Source organism: Canis lupus, chromosome 11 (assembly GCF_048164855.1).
Source record: "Canis lupus baileyi chromosome 11, mCanLup2.hap1, whole genome shotgun sequence".
Taxonomy (NCBI): Eukaryota; Metazoa; Chordata; class Mammalia; order Carnivora; family Canidae; genus Canis; species Canis lupus.
In genome coordinates this window covers 49,344,851-49,368,501 of record NC_132848.1, presented here as the reverse complement: position 1 = coordinate 49,368,501, position 23,651 = coordinate 49,344,851, and the positions used below count along the sequence as shown (strand labels likewise).

The following is a 23,651-nucleotide window of genomic DNA, read 5'->3' as shown; positions in this document are numbered from 1 at the left end:
AGCTAATTTTGAGGAAACGAACAGCATGCTACCTTAAAGTACTGCTGGAGGTGTATTGCTGAGTGGAGGCAAAACTGGGGCCAATGACAAGAGGACTGAATGTAAGTCTTTTTTTTTTTTTAATGTGTTTTTTTTTAATTTTTATTTATTTATGATAGTCACAGAGAGAGAGAGAGAGGCAGAGACACAGGCAGAGGGAGAAGCAGGCTCCATGCATCAGGAGCCTGACATGGGATTCGATCCCAGGTCTCCAGGATCACGCCCTGGGCCAAAGGCAGGCGCCAAACCGCTGAGCCACCCAGGGATCCCTTAATGTAAGTCTTAATAAGCAGGTGGACTTCCCAGAATTCCCACTCTCTAGGTCAGCGGAGCTGAATGAAGGAAGGAACCTCCAGAAGGAGATGAAAGTTTATTTCTGAAAAAGGTAAAAACAGAGAACTGAAGAATACCAGGCAGAGATTAGGGCTGGAAACTAGCCTTAAAACATAAAATTCAGTAAAAGTTTACATACTTATTGTTTGATATACTAGCCCTTTTCAGACATTCAGCACCCTGAATGCTGGCAATCAAATATATACCCTCTAAATAAAAGATGAGAAGAGGCTTACTTATATTCTTTAGAATCTCATTAATTCTACAGGAAAGATCTTATGTACTGACACTGGAAATTATTTAAAAAAAAAAAAAAAAAAAGTCAAATCACCCCACAGTGAATTCCACAGCCAACAAACCCCATAGACAGGCACAAGGCTTCCAATCAGCTACTCAATGTCCACTTAAAATATAAGCAGACAGTCCATGGCCAAACATAGAAGAATTTCCCTAATATGAGAGAGAGGGGCCAAAACAAGCACAAAAGGGTAGCTTGGAAAAGAAAAACCTAGAAAGATTGGGCAAAAAAAAAGTTATTCACAAGAAGAGGAGGAAGCACGCAAGCAAACTCCTTTCAAAAAGGTAAGAGAGTTTTTGAATCCATGAAATAACAGGATGTTATTAATAGGAAAAATAAAACATTCAGAGGACGACAAGATTTCCTGTAAAGTAAAAGCACAATTGTAGAAGAGAAAGCTGAGAAGATGAAAGTTGAGGAAAATGCTCAGAAATTACAGCACAAGATGGCGAGATCAGCCCAGGAGGTTCAAGAGCCAATAAATGGGAGTAAGAGAATACAGAAAAATGAAGAGAAGAAATGCAGGCACAACTTGGAGATATTAAAGGTTTGGTCCAGACCACTGCAATAAAGCAAGTGTCGTAATAAGGGGAGTCAAATTAATTTTCTGGTTTCCCAGTGCATATAAAAATCATGTTTCTAAAAAAAAAAAAAAAAAAAAAATCATGTTTCTACTACACTGAAGTCTATTAAGTATGCTATTACAATGTCTTAAAAAAAACAATGTGTATATCTTAATTTAAAAATACTTTATTGCTGGGGCACCTGGGTGGCTCAGTGGGTTAAGCACCTGCCTTCAGCTCAGGTCATGATGCCAGAGTCCTGGGACAGAGCCCAGCATCCAGCTCCCTACTTAGCAGGGAATCTGCTTGTCTCCCTCTCCCTCTGCTCCTCCTTCGCCCTCCCCACTCATGCTCACTCTTTTTTTTTTTTTTTTTTTTTGAAAATTTTTATTTATTTATGATAGTCACACACACACACACAGAGAGAGAGAGAGGCAGAGACACAGGCAGAGGGAGAAGCAGGCTCCATGCACCGGGAGCCCGACGTGGGATTCGATCCCGGGTCTCCAGGATCGCGCCCTGGGCCAAAGGCAGGCGCCAAACCACTACGCCACCCAGGGATCCCTCATGCTCACTCTTAAATAAGTAAAAATACTTTATTGCTAAAAAATGCTAACCATTATCTGAGATCTCAAGGAGTCACAATCACTGATCACAGATCACTGTTAACAATTATAATAGTGAGAAAGTTAAAAAAAAAAAAATTAGTGGGAAAGTTTGAGATACCCCAAGAATTACCAAATATGACAGAGACACAAAGTGAACAAATGCTGTCAAAAAATAAAAAATTAAAAAAATTAAAAATTAAAAAATGGTGCTGAGAGTCCAGCTTAATGTAGGGTTACCACAAACCCTCACTTTGTAAAGATCACAATATCTGTGAAGCTCAATAAAATGAAGTGTCTCTATAGTTTATATAAGAAAAATTTCAAACTGAAGGGTGGGCATGGATTTCAAAATTGAAAGAGGCCATCCTATAATAAGCACAATGGATGGAAACAGGCATTTACAAAAGTACATTGTCAAAAATTTCAAAAACCGAAGATAGGTATAAAAGCCTATAAGCTATCAGAGATAAAAAGGTTTAATTCAAAAAATGAAGAATCAAAATGCCATTTGTCTCAACTAGAGGTTGAGTTAGTGATCAGACCATCAAACACTGAACAAAACGTATTAATCCCAAGAAAACAAGAAACTGCAGGAAGTAAAAAATGATCCCTTTTTGAAAAAATGTTGAAGTATGGGGGAGTATGTCTATGTGTACAGTTGGGATAATCAAATCAAAGAGCTAGATGTCATCTTCAGTAAAGGGATAGAGGATTCCTAGAATTGGTTAAAAAAAAAAAAAAAAACAATCAGAGGTGCCTGGGTGGCTCAATTGGTTAAGTGTCTGACTCTTGGTTTTAACTCAGGTCATGAGCTCATGGATCGTGAGATCAAACCCTACATCAGGCTCTGTGCTGGGCATGGAGCCTACTTAGGATTCTCTCTCTGCCTCTGCCCCTAACCCCCTGCACTTTCTCTCTCTCTCAAATAAATAAATAAATAAATAAATCTTTTTTAAAAATCAAAAAGCAGACATTAGAGATTAAAAAGATAAACTCCAAAAAAAATTAAAATAAAATAAAATAAAATAAAGTTCCAAAGGAATCAGCTATAAGAGTTTGAAATGGTTGGTTCTGGGGAATCTTATACAAAAACAAGAGCACACAAAACTGTCTGGTTCTTTAAACTATGTAAATATTTAAGAAAACTAAATTAAAGAAGCAAAAAATAAAACAATAGCATACTATGAAACAAGAAATTGCATTTCATATCATGAGCCAATTTTCCTAATATATAAAAATGTCTCTTTAGGGATTAATATCAAAATATATAGAGAACCTCTACAACTCAACACCAAAAAAATTTCAATTAAAAAATGGACTGAAGGGGTATCCCTTGGTGGCTCAGTGGCTTAGCACCTGCCTTTAGCCCAGGGTGTGATCCTGGAGTCCCGGGATTGAGTCCCGTGATCAGGCTTCCTGCATGGAGCCTGCTTCTCCCTCTGCCTGTGTCTCTGCCTCTCTCTCTCTGTCTCTCATGAATAAATAAAATCTTAAAAAAAAAAAAAAAAAAGGACTGAAGACCTGAACAGACATTTTCCCAAAGACATACAGCCAAAGATGGCCAGCAGACACTGAAAAGATGCTCCAAACCACTCATCAGGGAAATGCAAATCAAAAATCACAGTATCACCTCACACCACTTAAAATGACTAGTATCAAAAAGGTAAGAAAGGCACCTGGCTGACTCAGTTGGAAAAACATGTGACTCTTGATCATGAGTTTGAGTCCCATGTTGGGGATAAAGAATTCCTCATTTTTTATTTTTTTAAGGATTTATTTACTTATTCATGAGAGACACACAGAGAGAGAGGCAGAGACAAAGGCAGAGGGAGAAGCAGGCTCCCCACAGGGAGCCCAATGCAGGACTCGATCCTGGATCCCAGGATCACACCCTGAGCCAAAGGCAGAGGCTCAACCGTTGAGCCACCCGTGTCCCAAGAATTCCTTAAAATAATTAATAAATACACTATGATACTGCAGGTTTTCTTTAAAAAGAAAAAAAGACAAGTGTTGGTGAGGATGTGGAAAAAAGGAAAACCTTGTGCACTGTTTGTGGGAATATAAATTAGTACAGTCACTGGGGGAAACAGTATGAATATTGCTCAAAAAAAATCAGAAATAGAAATATGATATGATCCAGTAATTCTATTACTGGGTACATACCCAAAGAAAATGAATCACTAATTTGAAAAGGTATGTGCACTCCTGTATTTATTGCAGCTTTATTCACAAAAGCCAAGATACAGAAGCAGCCCAGTGTCCATCAATAAATGAATGGATAAAGAAGATGGGTATGTTTATATATGTCCACACCGCTCCCCCACACATACACAGGAATATTACTTAGCCTTAAAAAAGAATGTGATCTGGGACACCCAGGTGGCTCAGTGGTTGAGCATCTGCCTTTGGCTCAGAGTATGATCCCAGAGTCCTGGGATTGAGTCTCACAGCAGGCTCCCTCTGGGGAGCCTCTGTCTATGTCTCTTTGTTTCTGTATCTCTCATGAATAAATAAATAAAATCTTAAAAAAAAAAAAAAAAGAATGAGATCTTATCATTTGCAAAGACATGGATAGACCTAGAGGCACTAAATGAAATAAATCTGAGAAAGACAAACACCACGTTATTTCATTTATACAAAACAGCAGACTTAAATACAGAGAACAAAATGGTGGTTGCCAGAGGGGTGGTGGGTGGAAGGATGGGCAAAACCCATAAAGAGGATTATAGGTACAAACTTCCAGTTATAAAATAAATAAGGCATGGACTTTAAAGTACAGCATACGGAATACAGTAATATTGTAATATTATGTTGTATGGTCACAGATAGTGACTATACTTATTGTGGTGAGCATTGAGTAATAGAACTGTTGAATTAATCAACTGTTGAATTCAGGTGTTAGGCACCTGAAACTAGTAACACTGTATGTCAATTTAATTTTTTAAAGTCCCATAAATCAGTAAGAAAATGACCAACACTGATTGAAAAATGGAACAAAACCACTCCACAAATGGATCTTAAACTAAGCGCAACCTCACATTCATAAGAGAAACTAAAATAAGACTATACTGAGATGTTTTTCATGTATCAGATTGTCAAAGACCAAAGATTTGATCATCATCATTCTCTTGACAAGATCGTGCAGAAACATATTTACATTGCTGATACCGATAAATTGCTACAACCTCAGTGGATGGCAATTTTAAAAAATTGATCAGAAATTACAGTTGCACATACTCTTCAACCAAATTCTAAAAATTTACCTACAAGTTTATTCCTACATGTACAAAACTGACTATTCACCGTAGCACTGGAAGCAAAAATAAAATACATGAAACAATCTTAGTATCATTCATTTGGATATCGATCATAGGATGAATCATGATACACACTGAATGATAAAGTATGTTGAAAAAAATGTCCTACAATTCTTTTAAAAGAAATATACACACATGCACATGTGTGTATTCATTCATTTCCTGAAAGTGTACACAGAACTGGAAACCATGCAGAAGAAAAGAGAAATCAAGCAGTCGGAAGACAGGAGTGAAAGAGACACTGTTATATACTATGTTGTACCCTTTCCATTTTAAAATATATAAATGTAATAAAATTAAATGACATGAATTTAATGCCATTAAATAGATGTTATTTCAACAAGGAAAATTTCTTTACAGCAAATCTTTTTTAGCAATCAAAAGCTCTAATTCATAATAATCTAAACCATTAGAAATATCAATATACTGATACCCAAAGGTTTTTTTTCTCTGCAAACAAATCGGAAACAATCACCTACCTACACTGACAGAGTGAGCCATTAAGACCCAGCAGATATATCCTGTTCATTACATCATTTCCTTGGAGAAGTAAACTCATTGGTGAGTCCTACTATTAAAAAGAACATAAATAAAAAAGCATAAATTCTACACTCAATGCATGATGAAAACTGAGGTGTAACAGTGTCTAGAAGATAACATCAAGCTATGGTAAAGTATATCATAAATTCATAGAGAAATGCATATACCATGGTAACTAAGGGAAAAATCCTTTTCTTGAAAGACTTTAGAACAAGAGTAAATATTTAGTGCTGCTACTTGTAAGTACAAGTATCAAACTCTACCTAAACGAACTGCGCTTCTGTAAGAGACCAGATGAAAACAAAATTCTCATAGAACATTTTATAATTTTATAGATATAAAATTAACATATACTTCATCAGACACCATGAATATAAAAGCTATACTGGGGATCCCTGGGTGGCTCAGCGGTTTAGTGCCTGCCTTTGGCCCAGGGCATGATCCTGGAGTCCCGGGATCAAGTCCCACATCAGGCTCCCTGCATGGAGCCTGCTTCTCCCTCTGCCTGTATTTCTGCCTCGCCCCCATCTCTCATGAATAAATAAATAAAATCTTAAAAAAAAAAAAAAGCTATACTATAAGGCATCTTAGCAAAAATCCAGTATTTCTGGTAACTCTTTGAAGACATTTCTTTGGTCTAAGACTGCAGTATAAGCATATCCTAAAAGTATTTGAAACAAATGCATTACTAATGCAGATTTTAGCTTGCAACATAGGGCTACAGGAAAACACAAAATAATTTTTCCAGGGCAGCCCAGGTGGCACAGCGGTTTAGCACTGCCTTAGGCCCAGGGTGTGTGTGATCCTGGAGACCTGGGATCAAGTCGCACGTCAGGTTCTCAGCATGGAGCCTGCTTCTCCCTCTGCCTGTGTCTCTGCCTCTCTCTCTCTCTGCCTCTCATGAATAAATAAATCTTAAAAAAAAATTTAAAAAAATAATAATTTTTCCAAATTTTCATAATGGCAGAAAGCAAGAAATTTACAGATCATACCCTTGAGGGAAAACAAAAAATACAAAGATACAATTAAAGAGTAGAATTGGATCCTTTATAGGGATTAGTGTATACACTTAGCATATGGCTAACGTTATGTACTCTTAAAAATACCCTTGCAAAACCGCTAAAATAATAAAAGCTCACTTTTATATAGGCTCTATAACATGACCAGGTACTGACCTTTATATTAACTTCATCTATATCATTCAATTCATTTATTCTCTGCAACAACCTTATGAGGTAGACATTACAGTCCTTATTTTATGGAGGAGGGCACTGAGTCACAGAATGGCTGAGTAATATGTCCAAGGTAAGGAACCTAGGTTGTCCAAATTACATCCCAGGCTGTCTGTCCAGAGTCCATGCTCTTAATCACCACCAAAATACAACACAGGCGGCAATATTAAAAGTACACCAGGTTTGTCCTGAGTTGCAACAAATCTGTTTCTTCACAGGAACAAAAATATCTATAGATCAGAGCCTTGATTCTGCTTTCTCTCGCACAATTTTGAATCATTAACAAATCCTATCAATTCTATCTCCAAATATAGCCCAAATTAGCCCATATCTCCCCATCTGTAGTTGTACCAGCCAAGCTAAAGTCATCATCATCCTTTGCCTGGACTACTACAATAACCTCTTAATTAGTGGTTCCACTTTTGCCCCCCTATAATTCACTCTCTAGGGTGATCTTTCTTAAATGTAATGAAATCATGTCACTCCTGACTCCCACGAACTTAGAAGAAAATCCAACCTCAGTACAGCACTCTACGATCTGACCCCTGTTTAGATCTTTGGCCTTATTTCCTGTAACTCTTCCATCATCACTTACTGCTCACTAGCCACAGTGGCCTTTTCTATACCCTCACTACGTCACACTTGTTCCCCATCTCTGGACTTTTGTTTTTACTGTTTTCTCTTCTTGGAATCACCCTTAACTCTACACCCCCAGCAGCATGGCTAACTCCTTTTTGACATTTAGATCTAAGCCCATATGTCCACTCAGAGAGACCTTCCCCGACCACAAAATCTAAAGTATTCTCCAAACACCATCATGGCTCATTTTACGGTTTTACTTTACTCATAGTTGCTGAAATTGTTTTTTATTAAATTCTTTATCTTTTTATCCCAACAAGAATGTAAGTTCCAGAAGTGGAGAAACGGTCTTATTCACTGTCAAAATGACTAAAAGCACCCCATCAAATATTTGTGGAATGAATGAATGGGCAAGTGAGCACCAAATGAAGCAGTGCCGGAGGATGCTCAGTTATGGGAGGTGTCCTGCAACTGAAAATGGCTAAGCCACAGTTCACAACTCAAGCTCATTAAACCTAGGAAATATGAACACAACAGTGTAGATTAACATAAGGTTCAATACTGACTTGCCAAATACATAAAGCACTGCATTCACTAAGAGCCATGTTTTACGAGGGACCCTGACAAAATACAAGTATGTCCTAAGGAGAAAAATGAGAATAGCTCAAAAGACAGTTGAAGAACATATGAAGAACATTTGAAGTAGCTGATATTGCTTAGACTAGAGAGTAGGTACTAAGTACTAACAGGGCTGGTGGTGAATCCTTGCAAAAGAGGAAAAGACTTGACACTTGGTTCCAGAGGGCAGATCTAGAATCAATGGATGGAAGAAAAGTGTGTAGTTAACATTAAGACATTTTTTAAAAGATTGTGTTAATTATTAGAGATACTAAAAGAAAGGATGTCATCAAGTTAAAAAAAACTGGAAACTTCAGTTTAAATGCACTCCCACCCACCCCTACACACACAAGGGATTTTTTTAAAAAGGCACCTCTATATTTGAAGGTTTCAACTATTTATAAATATATGGAAACCAAGATGAATCATCATCTTGGTGTAAACTGCAACATAAAAATGTCAGTGCCCTTTCCAAGCTAAAATCAGAATAGACTATGGAAAGAGCAAATACAGAAGGTGAAAGAATTGAGGAATATAAAATAGAAATTATGATTCCCCACTAAGATAATTATCATTGAGACTACTTACAAAAAAATAAACAGGAAAGTAAAAGTATTTGTTCTCTTGTTTAATAATGTAAAATCTGTACATATAAAATAAACAAAACTTAAAATGGTTGCTACTAGGGCACCTGGGTGGCTCTATCAGTTAAGTGTCTGACTCTTGATTTTGTCTCCCGTCTTGAACTCTGGGTTGTGAGATTGGGTCCCACATCAGGTTCCATCCTCAGCACTCAATCTGCTTGAGGATTCTCCCTCTCCCTCTGCCCCTCCCACTCCTGCTCTCTTCTCCCTCTCTAAGTAAATCTTAAAAAAAAAAGGTTGCTATTAGATTGGATAATATTATGAGGGATCACCACAACTTTTTTTTTAAGATTTTATTTATTTATTCATGAGACACAGAGACACATTCAGAGGGAGAAGCAGGCTCCTTGCAGGGAGCCCGATGCCGAACTTGATCCTAGAACTGGGGTCAGGACATGAGCCTAAGGCAGACACTCAACCGCTGAGCCACCCAGATGTCCCAAGTGATCACCACAATTTAAAAATACTCTCCTGGGTGTGCATGGTGGCTCTGTCAGTTAAGTGTCTGCCTTTGGCTTGGGTCATGATCCCAGGGTCCTGGGATCGAGTTCTGCATCAGGCTCCCTGCTCAGCAGGGAGTCTGCTTCTCCTTCTACCCTTCCCCCTTGTTTGTGCTTTCTCTCTCTCACACAATCTCTTAAATAAATAAATTCTTCAAAAAAAAACAAAAACAAAAACAAAAACTCTCAGGGAATCCCTGGGTGGCTCAGCAGTTTAGCGCCTGCCTTTGGCCCAGGGCGCAATCCTGGAATCCAGTCCCACGTCGGGCTCCCGGCATGGAGCCTACTTCTCCCTCCTCCCGTGTCTCTGCCTCTCTCTCTCTCTGTATCTACCATAAATAAATAAATAAATAAATAAATAAATAAATAAATAAATAAAGCTCTTAATGTCAATACTATTCAAGTAGAGAGGTACATGAGGGCTCAATATATATTATTTCTATCTTTATGTATGTCTGAAATTTTCCATAACCAAATTTTTAAAAGCTAATTTAATGTCATCTAAGTTCTCCCAAAATTAAGATCACTTCACTTCTTCCTCAATAGCCATACTCAGATACCAGTGATTGTATCAAAATTTAAATTGCAGGGCATGTAGAGAAAACCCTGCCAAAACAATTTCATTCTTCCTTTATTCCCTCATAATTACAAATGCCAGAAACTATTCACACTTCTATCAGCCCTAGGCCAAAGGTAGGGAGCTTTAGCTGTCTCAACAGCCCGAGGGGGCAGACTGCAAAGAGGTTTGGTCAGAAACCAGGCCCCTTCAGGGACAACCAGGTGACTAATCTGAGCGGGTTAATGGTCCTCTCACCTCTTACTATTTCAATTAATTTTTGCTCCAGAGACTCATTACAACAAGTAATCATAAAATGCTTTTATCGGATTTTAGGCACTAAGGAATAAGCAAATACTTACACAGTGCTCATTCTGTTGCAGGCCCTGTTTTAAATGCTTCATAAACATTCTACCCTTTAGAAAAACAAGTATCTGAAAAGCAACAATTCTCAAAGAGACTTCAACCAAAAATCTTTAGACACAGTTGAAATTATAAAATTTCAACCACAGATATTCAGACACTGCAAAATTCCCCCCCTCCTTCCTACAGCTGGCACACTATTTCGTAGAAAGGGTACATGGACATTGGCAAACCTTCCATAGGAGCAGCACAATCTGTCAATCCCATCTGCTTCCTATCAAAAGGATAAAGTGGTGTCAGGGATGCCTCAGGCCCATGGACACAATTTTTCCCAAGGATTTCTGAAGACTAGCATGTTGGTTCTTTTGACTAAAAGTAATGTAAACAGCAATAATAACAAACTTACTATTTTTTGTGAGGTCTATATCCCAGACTTTATATGAAGAGATGGATATGCACTGTGTCATTTAATCAAACAATTTAGTAAAGATGATGTTATTAATGTTCTTATTTTACAATTGAAAAAACTGAGATGGGATGCCTGTGTGGCCCAGTGGTTGAACATCTGCCTTTGGCTCAGGGCGTGATCCCAGGGTTCTGGGATCAAGTCCCACAATGGTCTCCTTGCATGGAGCCTGCTTCTCCCTCTGCCTATGTCTCTTTCATGAATAAAAAAATAAAATCGAAGGAAGGAAGGAAGGAAGGAAGGAAGGAAGGAAGGAAGGAAGGAAGGAAGGAAGGAAGGAAAAAGAGAAAGAGAAAGAAAGAGAAAGAAAGAAAAGAAAAGAAAGAGCTGAGATGCCTCAGGTAACCAGACAATGAAACTTAAAGGGCAAGGCTGAATTCACACCACAGCAGAATGGCTTAGAGTTTGCATCCTTAAACTCAAGGCTCCAGTGGTTAATGCATGTAAACTTGTCTTCTTTTTAAAAAATAAAAAATAAACATACATAAATGTTTGAGGACTCAAAAGGCAATGGTATTTAATATAATGTGGTACTCAAAAGGGTTCCTGGCACAGAAAAAGAGAATTGCTAGAAAAACTGGCGAAACTCAAAGTCTGGAATATAGTGAACAGAACAGTACCAACATTTTGTTTCCTAATTTAGACAAATACACCATAGAGAAAAAATTAACATTAAAGAAAAGTGATCAAGGGGTATGCAGGAATTCTCCGTACTATCTTTGTTATTTTTCTGTAAATCTAAAATTATTTCAAAATTAAAAGTTTATTTAAAAAATTAATAGGAAAAAAAATAATAAATAAAAAAAATTAATAGGTAAGCCTCAGTTAAGTAGAACACCTCACACCAACCAAAGTGCTGGATAAAACAAGGATTATAAACTGGCTCTGGAAAATCTCTCCACCTGTGACTTTGCCAATCATGATAGAGTGGCTTAGAAATGTATCCTAAAAATATCAAGATTATGTAGTAACTGAAAAATCTGACAGTAATTCCATTTCTGAGAAGTTATCTTTAAAAAACAACACAAATTGTACATAAATATATTACTATTTTAAAAGATTAAAAATATTAATAGAATCTATTGGCGTATCAAAAATACGTCCCCTATAACAAAACAGGAATAGAAAAATGGTTACGAGGTGTCTGGCTGACTCAGTGTACAGCATGTGATTTGATCTCAGGGTTGGGAGTTTGAACCCCACGTTGTATGTAGAGCTTACTTAAAAATAAAATCTTTAAAAAAAAAATTGTTCTAGGGATCCCTGGGTGGCTCAGTGGTTGGGCACCTGACTTCGGCCCAGGGCGTGATCCTGGAGACCCGGGATCGAGTCCCGCGTCAGGCTCCCTGCATGGAGCCTGCTTCTCCCTCTGCCTCTCTCTCTCTCTGTCTCTCATGAATAAATAAATAAAATCTTTGAAAAAAATTGTTCTATATTTGAAAATCACTAATTCACCATAACAACATCAAAAGAGAAAATCTTTGTGCATAATGATGTTCGTTACAGTGTTATTTAAAAATAAGAATAACCTACATTTCTTAACAATAGAGGAATGGGCCAAATCTATAAGCAGTTGTTCTCAACCAAGGAAGATTTTGGCTCCCAGAACATTTGGTAAATATAGAGACATTTTTGATTGTCACAAGTGGCATGGGGGGGGGGGGCGGATACTGGCATCTTGTTAGTAGAGGCCAAGCAGCTGTAAAACATCCTACAATGCACACAACACCCTGGAAGCAAAGAATTAATGGTTCAAATGTCAACAGTACTGAGGCTAATAAACCCTCATCTACAGGACGAAATACTATATATACTAAGGACTTGGGGCAACATATTTACAGTTTAGCTTGGGGTTTAACACAGTATGTTCAAGCCATTCAATTTTAAAGGCAATAGAGAATCCCATGGGAATTCAATCCTTCAGTCCCCTACTCACTCTTAAATAAAGCCACTTAAAGCAGGAGAGTAGACAAAAAATCAGGGTGTTCGCAGTCTTCAAAGCACAATGCAGAAGGAACTGAAACAATGGTAAAGACTTCAAGGAAGCAAAGCACGATGCAAGCGTTTTATCTCTGACTACACTTATTCTTTCAAACATGTAAAGGGATGTAAATTATATCACAGTAGCATAAAAATTATTTTTGCACTGAAGACATTTGAAAATCAACAGATGCTTTGAAAGGCTTTATCTCAAATCCACACCCCTTCTCTGCCTAAAAAGCAGAGTCCTCCAAAAGCACTGATCAGGACCAAAAATCCCCCTTCAAAGGAGGCTTCCAATAATGAGAGATTTACTCCTATCACCTGCAAAAGGGAGTTGGCACTGGAATGAGAAATCAAACATTGTCATACCTCTCATCTATTCTCCTAAAGACCTAATTTGTCTTTCCTAAATGTCCTGTTTTTTCCATGAGAGCCCTTTCTCTCCTTCCCCTTCTCGTTCTCAGAACTCTAAATTCTGAACTCTAAATTCTAACCATTTGTTTAAACCTCCCAAGTATATAAACTTTGTCTTTTCTCTTGTTACTCTATATAGTATCATTTAATTCACAAACTCCCAACCCATGAATATAAAGGGCAGAGGAAAAGTTTCCCTCAATTTCATTCTCCCAAGGCCCTTTCTTGTAAAAAAAATATTGAAAGCTAAATGAGAAATGACTACAGGATAATTAGTGACATACATTAATCATAATGAAGTATAAATAATAACAGACTGGAAGGTACTGGAAAAAAGTGAAGGTAAAAGGTAGTGCATATGTGTGAATTTCTTCTTTCACGGGAAAGATGGTCACATTTGTTTAGAGCTATTAAATGACAGATATATACACTAAAGAGAAGTAAAGAATCAAAATCAACTGTCAAGAGGATAAAGTACTAAATATTAGGAGTAAACTAATTTCCACATCTTAGAGATATCATTAAGATAGAATTGCATATTATACAATTATACACAAACCATCAGAGAAAGAGATTATAAAATATCTAAGTCATAGAAAGAAAAAACATGCCCAAAAGAAACACAGTAAAATACTTTTAAATTTTCAAACATTTACTTTTAATTCTTTTTAAATATTTTATTTATTTGAGAGAGACAGAGATAATTAGAGATAGCTAGAGAGAGCACAGCAGAGAGGAGACATAAAAGCAGACTCCTCACTGAGCAGGGAGCCCGATGTAGGGCTTGACCCCAGGATCGTGACCTGAGACAAAAGCAGACGCTTAACCAACTGAGCCACCCAGGCCCCCAAATTTCCAACCGTTTAAAAGAAGAAAGCAAATAAGACAATTCAGAACAAAGACATGTCATATTAATAAATGTAAACTCACCTATTTAAAAAATAATTCTCAAACTGGAACACAAAACAAACTCCTTCTCTAGCTATATACACTTTAAAAAATCCACTCACAACAAAGAGCCATACATGGTTGAAGATAAAAGATCAAACAAGGGCAACAAATGCAAAAACGTGTTAATTAATAGTAACCTAAGTCAAATTCAAGGGGAAAAAAATCCAGTTTAAAAGACAACTAATATGGCAAATTGAACTCCAATAATAAAAAAAAATTTTTTTAAATAAAAAAATAAAAGACAACAAATAGGGACACCTGGGTGGCTCAGTGGTTGAGCATCTGTCTTCAGCTCAGGGAATGATCCAGGGGTCCTGGGATCAAGTCCTACATCAGGCTCCCCAAAGGGAGCCTGCTTCTCCCTCTGCCTCTCTCTGTCTCTCTCATGAATAAATAAAATCTTAAAAAATAAAAATATACGAAAAAATAAAAATAAAAATAAAAATAAAAGACAAGACAATAGGGCACCTGGGTGGCTCAGCTGGTTAAGCCTCTGCCTTCAGCTTAGGTTGTGATCCTGGGATTAAGCCCCTATGTCTCACTCCCTGCTCTGTGAAGAGCCTGCTTATCCCTACGTTCCTCACCCTGCTGCTCCTGCTCTCTCGCTTGCTCTCCCTCTCAAATAATTAAAATCTTAAAAAAAAAAAAAAAAAAAAGACAACAAATGTAATCCACAAAGAAAATTTAACTGTAGTGATAAACCAAATAATGCAAACCAAAATATTTAAATAAAAACTACAGGTAAAACAAGGGAAACGAAGCAGAAACAATAGAATTAATTTGCCACTCTTGGGCTATGGTAGATCAAACAATTACTTTTTTTAATAGGCAAAGCTGGAATAATCAGAGCAACAAAATAAAGTAGTACTGGATTATAACCCAAAGTATAAAATAAAAACTTCATGAGTCCATATTGATAAAAATGAAAGACAGAAATATTGGGAGAGAACAAACAAATCATCAGTGCGGAAGAATTCCAAATAATTTATGCAGATACCTCACACTCAAATAGATGAATCACCACTTTCCACCCCTTTCAGTGTGGTCTGGGCATAATGACTTCCTTTTCAAAGAGCACAAAATGAAAAGGGGGCAAAAAGTAACTTTACAGCAGAGAGATGTGACACATGCTATCTCTGGCAGGTCATCAAGGTCAAATAATCATAACCATGTTCCCAATATGTTCTCTTTATACGACATGATGAAAATAGCATTTATCTCTGTGGTCTCTACCCAAACCCCATAACCCAGTCTAATCATTAGAAAAGTATTAAACAAATCCGAATAGAGATATTGTGCAAAACATCTGACCAGTACTCAAGAGTGACAAGGTGACTTAAAAAAAAAAAAAAAAAAGAGGAAATTCTGAGCAGCTCCCACAGCCAAGAGCAGCCTCAAGAGACATAATCATAAAGCAATACCTAAAGCAATATCCTAAAGGTATCCTGGGACAGAAAAAAGACATTAGGTAAACACTATGGAAACCTTCAAAATATAAAAGAGATGAAAAGTACCAGCATAGGGAATTGATAATATTGTAATAACGCTGTATGGTGAAAGTAACTACACTTATCGTGGTGTTTTGTAATGTATATAAATGTTGAATCACTATGCTATACACCTGAAACTAATAATATGTCAACTATACCTCATTTTTTTAAAAATCTGAGGAAGGCACCTGGGTGTCTCAGTCGGTTAAGCATCTGCCTTCGGCTCAAGTCACAATCCAAGGTCTTGGGATCAAGTCCAGAGACAGGCTCCCTGCTCAGCTGGTAGCCTGCCACTCCCCTCACTGTGCGTTCTCCTTCTCTCTCTCTCAAATAAGTAAGTAAATAAATAAATAATCAATCAACCAATCTGAGGAAGCCAGAGTAAATAAGTATGGGTTTTGATTAGTAAGAATGTATCAGTATTGGCTCGTTAATCACAAGGGCTTAAATGAGAAGTTCCTACATGGGATTTTTCACATCACTGCAGAGATATTGGCTAGGGAGATGGTCACCTAAAATGAAAATTCTTTTTTTTTTTTTTTGAAAATTCATTTAATGGTTGACAGTTGATGGTTGCTGCTGGTAAGAATTCAGCTGGAACTGCCCCAGGAGCACCTGTATGTGGTCTATCCAGTTTGACTATCTCTGGGCAGTCAGACTTCTTACATGGGACCTGGCCTTCCCCAGAGGGAATGTCCCACGGGAAACGAGGAGAAGCTCTATGTCCTTTCATGAGTGTCACAAGGGCTGCATTCTGATGGTTACAAGCAAACCACTAAGGCCCGTTCAGACTCAAAGGGAGGGGATACAGACCCCGCCTCTTAGAGCAGAGACTCCATCTTTCAAAAAGGGAGATTAAAAAAGAATTTACAGGGGTGTCTGGATGGCTTAGCTGGTGAAGCATCTGCCTTCGGCTCAGATCATAATCTCACAGTCCTGGAATCAAGCCCTGTGTCGGGCTCCCTGCTCAATGGGGAATCTGCTTCTACTCTCTCTCTCTCTCTCTCTCTCATAAATAAAATCTAAAAAAAAAAAAAAAAAAAAAAAGACTTTACAGACATATATTAAAACTACTACACTGGAGGTTTACTTTGAAAAAAATGAACTACGAAGCCTCTGAATTTAGAGACAGTATATTCAGCTGAGAACCAGGGCAAGAAACCTTACTGAAACCAGAGATTTAAGTTATGAATCCTGAAGCCCTCAGCCTTCTTTCCAAATTTAATTTCCAGAAACATGTTTACATCTCAGGCAGGTAACAGTTCTACTGCTCTCTGAAGAAATTCAATAGTCCCAGAGAAAGTACTTACAGATTACTTATACACAGGAATACTCAACAAATGGTCAGGTCATCCTATGGGCAGGCCTGCCAAATGATAGTCCCTGACCAATTCACACAAGGTTTCCAAAGCTAAACATGAATAGAAACCTGGAGATTACCAGACATGAAAAACAGAATAAATCACAAGGACAAACCAAAAAGTAATCAGAAAGAACAATAAAGCTGGAAAAATAAAATCAATGGAACACCTGGGTAACTCACTCAATTAAGTGTCTGCGTTTGGCTCATGTTATGATTCCAGGGTCCTGGGAAAGAGCCCCTGGTCTGCTTCTCCCTCTGTCGCTCACCTCCCCCCACCACTTGTGCATGCCCCCCTTTCAAATAAACAAAATCTTTTTTTTTTTTTAAGATTTTATTTATTTATTCATGAGAGACACAGAGAGAAAGGCAGAGACACAGGCAGAGAGAGGAGAAGCAGGCTCCATGCAGGGAGCCCGATGTGGGACTTGATCCCAGGTCTCCAGGATCATGCCCTGAGCCAAAGGCAGATGCTCAACCACTGAGCCACCCAGGTGTCCCAACAAAATCTTTTTTTAAAGAAAAAAATCGTCAAGAGAAATAAGAGTATTATACTAATGAAACAAGAACGAGATGCTATTTCTTTTTTTAAATCTAGATGGCTCACAGAAGCATACAACTTTTGATTTCAAGGTTGTGAGTTCGAGTCCCACAGAGTAGAGAGCTTACTTAAATAAATACTTTTTAAAGATAAATATATAAATAAAGCCACTAGCATATATGTAAAAAATAAAAAACACACACACACACAAAACAACAAAACAAAAATCAGGGGGAAAAGTGCTCTTAGAACCTAAAATGAGGACAGCAATTTTTAATAAAAGATTACAAAAATTAAGTTAGAAAAACGACCCTGAAATATGATTCTCTGTGCCTCTTTCATCCCAAAATACAAACACACACACACACACACACACACACACACACTCTCAAAACAGGAGAGAATAAAACTAAGAAAGTTTTAGGAGCAGTACTGGGTATAGCATCCAACTAATAGATATTCCAGAAAGAACAAGGAATGCAAAGAAAAGAAATTTATCAAAAAAAGTTTAGAAAAGTTCCCCAGCACTAAACAAAAGTATCAAGACTGAAAGTGCCTGGCCAAACTGATGAAAACAGAACCACAACAACAACAACAAAAAAGGGTAACTGAAATTTCAAAACACTGAGAAGACAAAAACCCTGAAAATTCCCAAAGGGAAAAAAAACAGGTCACACATAGAGAATCAGGAACCACAATGGCATCAGAAATCTCAGAATAATATCTGGCAAAGTAAAGATGCTCATAACTTCCTGTGGAATTGTCGGGTTAGAAGAGTCTCCACCCTAGAGAAATTCTATACACAAGAAAAGCACATGAGGACACTGATGCAATGTAATACCCTACAGAGTTAAAAATATGGGTTACATCTACATGTATCGCCATGAATAAATCTCAAAAACAACGCTATCTGGGAAAAGAAACGGTGTGATGCTATTTATGTAAAGTTATACAAAACAATAATAGATTAGTTTAGATGAGTGAATGTCCAGAAAAGTATTAAAAACATGCCTCACTAGTATAAAAACTGAAACTACTGAACTACTAAAACCAAATGGATAATAGTTACTTCCAGGGGGAAGGAGTCAGAAGAGATGGAATGATAATATTTAGATAAATTTGGTAATATTTTCTTTCTTTCTGCGAGCACTTTGAAGCAAACACAGCAAGACATTAATGTCCATTAAATCCTGAGATAGGCACATGGATCCTCTTGTCAAGAATCAAATTCTTAGGCAAAAATACATTCATGTTGCTCAAGAAGCTGCATACACCGACATGAAAATTCATGTCTCAGTACAATTTCATTTCAACACAATAATTCCACATCAATTTCTTTTACTATTAAATGGTCATTAATACCCATTTCCTTGACAAATATTACAGTAAAATTTAGTCAACCCAAAAATATGAGTACTTGTTCTGTTCAATTTATGGAGTGTGAAAATGCTATGTAAACACATATGTAGAACAGAAACTGTTTAGCCAAAATAAATGTCACTTCTGTTTTAACAGACGCCTGGTCTAACACTTATAAATAAAAGATCAACTCATTTAAATTTATCTGCCTACTAAATTTTGAGAGTTCTTTAAAATTACTTTCACAAGAAAAGAAAGCTTTAAAATATGGAACAAGAGGAGAAAAGTTTCAAAGTGCTGAAAAATAAGACATAAGACTTACAGAGTCAATATATTCCCCAAATCCAATATACTTAAATTTCTCTAGACTATTAACAAGAAACTATCTGTACACAAACAAAAGCCCTAGGGTAGAATAATCTTCAGTGAAATTTTTTTGTGTTTAAAAATAAACTCTGCCCAACATAGGGTCAAACTCACAACCCCGAGATCAAGTGCTGTATGCTCTATCAACTGAGCCAGCCAGGTGCTAGTGAAATGTTTTTATAATGAAAAACCATCATTCATATTGATATATTAACCCATGTGATAAAGGATCTTCTCATTCCAGACAGAAGGAACGTAGCCCGTTTATCTCTAACCCATCCCAAAACACCATCAAAATGTTAGTAAAGATATTTAACTATGAAACAAACAATGAAAACCTAGGAGGGAGAAGAGGGACATAAGAGGCATGCCATCAATGGGTAGAGATATCAAAAATCTTTGGAAGGTGTAAAGCAGATGGTAGCATGGTGATTGAATAATGAAACAGAATGGAAGAATCAGCAGTTCAGAATATGCAAGTAGCAAATTAGAAGTGGGAAGAAGACAGCTAGCCAGGTTCAGAACTCAAACATAGCATGGTGCTTGGACCCAGCAAAATGGGAGAGAACACGAAAATGAAAATGGGGGGAGCTACTGAAAGTTACAGAGAACCATTAATCCCACCTCCCCTTCTAGTCCACATCCAGAAAAGTTTCTGCCAGACTTTTTACCCCAAACAAAAAAAAGTGTTCTTTTCTCAAGAAATTTTAAATGTATGTAAAATTTTAAATGCATATTTACAAAGCAGCACGAACAGATAGGTCAAGGACAATCAACCATGTAAGGAAACCCAGCAGCATGAAAGGCAAAGAGCTGCGATGATACCACTGTTATGGGAATTACAACAATGAGGAGAATTTTTTTAAATGAGAAATCAGAATCAGAGATTCAAAAAGACACTGTAGAGGCGCCTGGATGGCGCAGTTGGTTGAGCATCTGAGTGTCTGACTCTTGATTTGGTTCAAGTCGTGATCTCAGCATTGTGAGATCACACTGGGCATGGAGCTTGCTTAAGATTCTCTCTCTCCCTCTCCTTCTGCCTCTCTGTCCTTCCCCCGCTCATTTTCTCTCTCTCTCTCTACCCCCCCCAAAAAAATACTGCATCTTGCTTCCACAAAATAGGAACAGGGTGCTATGAAAATGGAACAAGGGGGCAGCCTGGGGTGGGGGGCGTGGCTCAGCGGTTTAGATCCACCTTCAGCCCAGGGCCTGATCCTGGAGTCCTGGGATCGAGTCCCAGGATCGGGTCCCACATCGGGATCCCTGCATGGAGCCTGCTTCTCCCTCTCTCTCTCTCTGTCTCTCATGAATAAATAAATAAAATCTAAAAAAAAAAGAGAAAGAAAGAAAGAAAGAAAGAAAGAAAGAAAGAAAGAAAGAAAGAAAGAAAGAAAGAAAGAAAGAAAGAAAGAAAGAAAGAAAATGGAATAAGGATGAAAAATTGCCCTTTGGATTTAAATAAATATATGACTGTCCCCACCACTCCCCTGTCAATAAAAACAAAAAACAAAAACACACACCTCGCTCAATGGTTTTTCCGCTCAATGGTTTATATGTGTAACAAATACAAAAGAAGAAAAAAAGGTGAACAACACACAGGTTCAGTCCAGGCAGTGCCACAACAGACCAAATACCTATTTCAGAACAGAGAACAAGAGAATAAATTATCAAACTAATAAAGAAGAAAAACAATTTCTCACAGCTGAGGGAAGATAGAAGTAATCAGATTCAAAGTCCACTGCCTGGGGGAGAAGTGGGGTAAGGGGAGGGACACATGTTCAGACAGATCACTGTGAACTTTCATAGGACCAAAAATTAAAATCTCTTAAAAGCTTTCTGTGACAATGTGGTAGTTCCCCAGAAAGTAAAAATAAAACCAAATGATCTACAATCCCACTTCTGGGCACATATTCAAAAGAATTAAAGCAAAGTCTCAGAGATATTTGCACACCCAAGTTCACAGTAACATTTCGCAACAGCTCAGAGGATGAAGCAACCCAAATGCCCAATGAACAGATGAACAGATACACAAAATGTGGCATATACACATATAACTTATTATTATTCAGCCTTAAAAAGGAAATCTTTTGAGTCACTATATTGTACACCTGAAACTAACATAACACTATATTAACTATAGTAAGTAGAATTAAAATAGAAAAAAAGGGAGTGGGTAGGGAGGGAGGAAATTCTGACACAGGCTACAACATGGATGAACCCTGAGGACATCATGGTAAGTGAAATAAGCCAGTCACAAGAAAGACAAATACTGTATGATTCCACTTATACGAGGTATGTAAAATTAGTCAAATTCATAGAAACAAAAAAGTAGAATTGTGGTTACCAAGGACTGAGAGGATAAAGAGGAGTTGTTGTTTAGTGGGTATAGAATTTGTTTTGCAGGACTCCTGGGTGGCTCAGCGGTTGAGCGTCTACCTTTGGCTCAGGGCATAATCCTGGAGTTCCAGGATCCAGTTCCACATCAGGCTCCCTGTATGGAGCCTGCTTCTCTCTCTCTCTGTCTCTCTCATGAATAAATAAATAAAATCTTTCAGGAAAAAACTTAAGAGGGTAAATTTTATGTGTTTTTTAAGCATAATTTTAATTAACTGTTCAAGCTTTTAGAGATAAGAATGAAGCTAGAAGGTCATCTGAATCCAGGGGCGCCTGGGTGGCTCAGTGGGTTAAGCATTGGCCTTCAGTTCAGGTCATGATCCCAGGATCCTGGAATCAACCCACATCAGGCTCCCAGTTCAGCAGAGTCTGCTGCTTCTGCTTCTCCCTTTCCCTCTCCCCCTGCTCATGCTCTGTCTCAAATAAATTAAAAAAAAAAAAAAATCTTAAAAAAAAAAAAAAAAAGAATCCAAATGACATGGGACTTCTCATCAGCAAAACTAGATGACAGAAAATTCCTTTGTACTTCCAAATCAGAAAATTAAATGATAATGTCTAACTTAAAACAAAGAAACCACTGGGGCACCTGGCTGGCTCAGTCAGTAGAGCTTGCACCTCTTATCTCAGGGTCATGTTCAAGCCCCATGTTGGATGTAGAGCTTGCCTAAAATAATAATAAATAAAAATTTTATTTACTTTTTAAAAAATATTTTATTTATTTATTTATTTGAGAGTACAAAGCGGGGGAGAGAGGAGAGAGTGGGCTCTCATATAAGCAGGGGGGCAGGCAGGCAGGCAGAGAGAAAGAGAGAAGCCAACTCCCCACTGAGCAAGAAGCCTGACACAGGGCTTGATCCCAGGACCCCAGGATCATGACCCCAGCTGAAGGCAGATACTCAACTGACAGAGCTACCCAGGCACCCCATAAATAAAAATTTTTTTAAAAATTAATTAAATAGTTGTATAAACATTTTAGTTAAAGATAATGGAAGTAATTACCGGAAAAGCCCATAGATATTATCAAAAACTTTCTGGAGATACTTATTTTCCTCACTATAAGCCTTCTATACAAAATTTTTTTAACTTTAAACAGAGCACATATTAACCTTTTTTTCATTGCTATATATATAAAAGTATTTTTACTGACTGCTCACTTAATAGATCACTGAAAGTTAACCTTATTTTCATACTGCATTCCATTATAAAATATGAAGCATATTTTTCTGAATTAAAAAAAAAAGTCAACTATTGGGGTGCCAGGGTGGCTCAGTCAATTAAGCATCCTACTCTAGATCTCAGTTCAGGTCTTGATCTCAGAGTTGTGAGTTCAAGCCCCCAGTTAGAATCCATAATGTGCAGTCTACTAAAAAAAAGAAAGAAAAAAAAAAAAGTCAATTGCACAAAATGAGCATGGAGCCTACTTTAAAAAAAAATTTTTTTTTTTTTTTTTTTTTTTTTTTTTAAGAAAAAAGGGGGCATCTGGCTGGCTCAGTTGGTAGAACCTGCAACTCTTGATCCTTGGGGTCATGAGTTCAAGCCCTATGTCAGGCATGGAGCCTACTTTAAAAAACTTTTAAAAAACTCAATTGTAAAGGTAATAAAATGACATTTAGAAATGAAGACATCTAAGGCAAAACAAATTTACAGGAAATATTCTTGCTGATAACAAGTAATAATTATAGCATTCATAACAGCAGTACTTGTATGTTACATTCAAACTAGCCAGAATTAAAAAAAAAAAAAAAAAAAAAAAAAAAAACTAGCCGGAATTACTAAAACTCTGTAATTCAATAGCAGGAAAAATAAAAAAGAGCAGAAACAGCCCACAAGCTGATTAATTTTATGTTGTGGATTGTAGGTCTTGACCCCTGGCTAAGTACCTTAGACTTTTAAAGGCTTTGAGGTTAATTAAGTATCGCTTACCTTTCTGAGTCAGATGATCCAGGTTTCACAAGTCTGTAAAATTCTCAGCTATTATCTCTTAATATAATGTGTTTCCTCAGTGCACTCTATTCTATGTATTTGCAGTTAAAAGCAAGGAATCTAGAGCCAAATTGCCTTGACTTGCATTTATCTCAACATGCTAGGTGACCTTGGTCAAGTTAGCTAACCTTTCCTGTGCCTCAGTTTCTATCAA

The 23,651-nt window shown here is 37.3% G+C and overlaps 1 protein-coding gene across 6 annotated transcripts in view; it reads right to left on the bottom strand.

Annotated features, from left to right (window-relative positions):
- The window catches only part of PPM1B (protein phosphatase, Mg2+/Mn2+ dependent 1B), a 102,026-nt gene that overhangs the window by 57,405 nt on the left and 20,970 nt on the right, over positions 1-23,651 (bottom strand). Inside the window, exon 1 of one of the 6 annotated variants that reach the window (XM_072768210.1) lies at positions 13,009-13,107. The exons of the other annotated variants lie outside the window; for them this stretch is intronic. Within the exon in view, the coding sequence (XP_072624311.1) occupies positions 13,009-13,015 (7 nt within the window). The 5' untranslated portion in view covers positions 13,016-13,107. Of the gene's footprint in view, positions 1-13,008; positions 13,108-23,651 lie in introns of those variants that run through there. 6 annotated transcript variants of the gene reach the window in all.